Source organism: Andrographis paniculata, unplaced genomic scaffold (genome assembly GCF_009805555.1).
Source record: "Andrographis paniculata isolate CXL003 unplaced genomic scaffold, ASM980555v1 Contig76END, whole genome shotgun sequence".
NCBI classification, from domain to species: Eukaryota; Viridiplantae; Streptophyta; class Magnoliopsida; order Lamiales; family Acanthaceae; genus Andrographis; species Andrographis paniculata.
The window spans coordinates 1,185,044-1,188,443 of NW_026137613.1; the positions used below are offsets into that span (position 1 = coordinate 1,185,044).

Sequence of the window (3,400 nt, forward strand, 5' to 3'; positions counted from 1 at the left end):
AAATAAAAAAAAAATAAAAATATTGTAAAAAATTATTAACAAAAATATATGTAAAAATTAGTTATTATTTGCTAAAATAAAAGGTAATAAAATTAGTGATGAATAAAATTATTTATTATAAATAGATTACAAATAAGTTTAACTGACAATATAAAAACATCAGAGATAAAATGTGTCAGTTGATTTGGCTAGTTGGTTGAATTTGGCTAGTTGATTAGCTATTTGTATTAAAATAAAATGATAATTCAAGACATTTATATTTTGTTTTTTAAAATATTCAATTAAGTTCTTTTGTGTCTGGAAATTTTTAAAATTTTTGTTATTAGTTATTAAAAATTGTAAAAGTGTTATAAAATACTCTATTTCATCCAATTCATAAGTAACATTACTTTTAGTGCAAAATTTAAGAAAAGTAATACTCCCTCCGTCCCGCAACAAGGGTGGCATTTGCTTTTTGCACGTAGATTTTTGAATAGTAATATTATATTGGATTGTAGTAAAAAAGACAAAAATATCCCTATTAGTATAGTATAATATAAAAATAATGGCATTTGTGTAATATATTGTAAGTTGAAAGGGTATTTTTTACGTAAAGCAGGTAGTACAATTACTAAATTAGGAAATGATAACCTTGTTTTGGAACAAATGAAAATGAAAAATAGTAACATTTCAATGGGACGGATGGAGTATTTGAATTGAAGTGGACAATTAAAAGTAGCTTAAAAATAGTTTTACTCTAATTTTTTGGTATCATTTTTTTAGTTTATTTATTAGTGTCAATCATCATTGGCGATTCTATGATGAAACAATATCTTCACTTAAATTGTTGTTTAATACCTTCCTTAGACATCATTAGTGAAAAAAACTTATCACTATTATGAAATATCAAAATCGTGTTATAGCGTTGGCTGCAAAGTGGCCTAAAACTTGTCACATATATTTGATATATTTATCAAAATATTGCAATACACTTGGGTGGAATAATTTAAGAACATAAAGATTTTACAACTGACTTTCGGAGATGCATTTATGATTGTTATAAGAAGATGGTTTCCGCACAAATTGAATGAAATGTTGGTGAAATATAATATATTATTAGAAAATGATTGAGAAAATTCTTTAAAGTAAGAGAGATATGAGGCTCGGTATATAAGCGCGAATTTTTCTGTGTTGATATTACTACGAGACAATATTGTAAAAGTATTAATAATATCATAATAAAGATGTGTAAGTTCAAAGAATTCTTTGCAAATATTTTTTGGACGATTCACAAATTCGATTGAATTCACCCATATAAAGAGTTGACGGCTGATTTCAAAATAATAACAAGTGCTCTAGTTTTTTTTATGTCCTATATCCTTTAAATTTTTAAAAGTTTTTAAAAGAAATTAGAAAAGACTTATGATTGTATAAGAGTTCTTACCGGCACTGATGGAGCAGTAACTAGATACCATATCAATAATATTAAAAGATCAAAGTATCATGTTGTAAAATTTAATTCTTTAAATGATATTTTTTCTTATATAATTTTATTTTTTTGTGATAAATTAAAAAAATATTATTATTTTATTGATCGGTAAAAATATATAAAATAGATTTTATATTTTTGTCATTCATAATACAATTTCTTAATAATTTTAATATTTTGATATAATTATTTTTTACTGTAACCGAATAATGCTTGTGGGCAAAAATATATAAAAAATAGTATATACTCACTATATTAAATTGAGAAAAGCTAATATATTATATTTTATCATTGGCCTTTAAAAATCATATTTATTTTTGCGTTATTATAATTTATATTAAAAATATTTTTAAATTTGTATATATATTATAATAAATCTATCTATTAATATTATAAGAGATTAATAAAAAAATTTATAATTTTTTTAATTTATATAATATTTTAATATAATAATTTAATTGGTAACAAAAAAAACTTAAATATAATTTTTACATTATATTTTTACATCTAACTGATATAAGTATAAAATATTTTAATATTTTATATTTTAATTTAATTGGTAACAAAAAAAACTTAAATATAATTTTTACATTATATTTTTACATCTAACTGATATAAGTATAAAATATTTTAATATTTTATATTTTAATTTAATTGGTAACAAAAAAAACTTAAATATAATTTTTACATTATATTTTTACATCTAACTGATATAAGTATAAAGTTCGAGTCTCACTCCATTATTGAATAATCAATACCGCCGCCGCCTTCCACCGCCGGCGCCATGGCCGCCACCAAGGAAGTTCTCACCGATCTCTCCCCCGTCATCAAGCTTTACACCGACGGCACCGTCGACCGGCTCATGTCCTCTCCCTACGTCCCTCCGTCGCCGTTGCCGGACGACTCCGCCACCGGTGTCTCCACCAGAGACGCCGTCATCTCCCCCACCGTCTCCGCCAGACTTCACCTCCCAAAACTCGCCGCCGGCCAGAAGCTCCCCATCCTCGTTTACTACCATGCCGGCGGATTCTGCATCGGCTCCGCCTTCTCTCTCCTCGATCACCGGTACATGAACACCATCTCCGCCGCCGCCGCCGCCCTCGCCGTCTCCGTCGACTACCGCCTCGCGCCGGAGCACCCCCTCCCGGCGGCGTACGACGACGCCTGGGATGCCCTCAACTGGGTCTGCTCCCACGCCGTCGCCGTCGCCGGCAGCGGCCATCCCAAATCCCAAAACACAGACCAATGGATCTCCGACCACGGCGACTTCTCCCGTCTGTTCATCGCCGGCGACAGCGCCGGCGGAAACATCGCCCACCACATGGCCCTCCGCGCCGGCTCCGATTCTCTGCCGGGAAACGTCAAAATCCGCGGCGCAATTTTATCGCATCCGTACTTTCTGATGAATTCGGAATCGGAGGAGAATTGGAAGCTGAGGTTTCTGGAAAGGATGTGGCGGATGGTTTGGCCGGCGGCGGGCGGCGGAATTGACAGTCCGATGATTAACCCGGTTGCAGATGGGGCTCCGGATTTGTCCGGGTTGGGGTGCTCCAGGATCCAGATTTGTGTGTCGGAGAAGGACGCGCTAAGGGATGGGGGGATTACGTACGCTGAGAAAGTGAAGAGCAGTGGGTGGAAAGGAGAGATCGTGACCGTCCAAATCGACGGTGAGGATCACTGCTTTCAATTGTACGATCCTCACACTGACAATGCCTGCAAGCTTATCACCAAAATCGCTTCTTTCATTTCCAAATTAGAATAGGTATTATAAAAAACTATTATAAATATTTTTATATTTTCTTTTAATTTGTATTATGTATTTTGATATAATACTCTCTCCGCCATTTGACAAACTGTCAATTTTTTTTTTTATTTTTGTAGGTCTGATAACAAAATATCTATTTAAGTTTTTAGTAATCGTATTATCTATCT

General features: G+C 32.6%; 1 protein-coding gene across 1 annotated transcript; it reads left to right on the top strand.

Annotated features, from left to right (window-relative positions):
- Positions 1-2,190: 2,190 nt before the first annotated feature.
- On the top strand, positions 2,191-3,390 carry LOC127266424 (2-hydroxyisoflavanone dehydratase-like). The gene has a single exon (XM_051296670.1). The coding sequence runs from the start codon at positions 2,253-2,255 to the stop codon at positions 3,228-3,230; it is 978 nt and encodes a 325-aa protein (XP_051152627.1). The 5' UTR covers positions 2,191-2,252; the 3' UTR covers positions 3,231-3,390.
- The last annotated feature ends 10 nt before the right edge of the window (positions 3,391-3,400 follow it).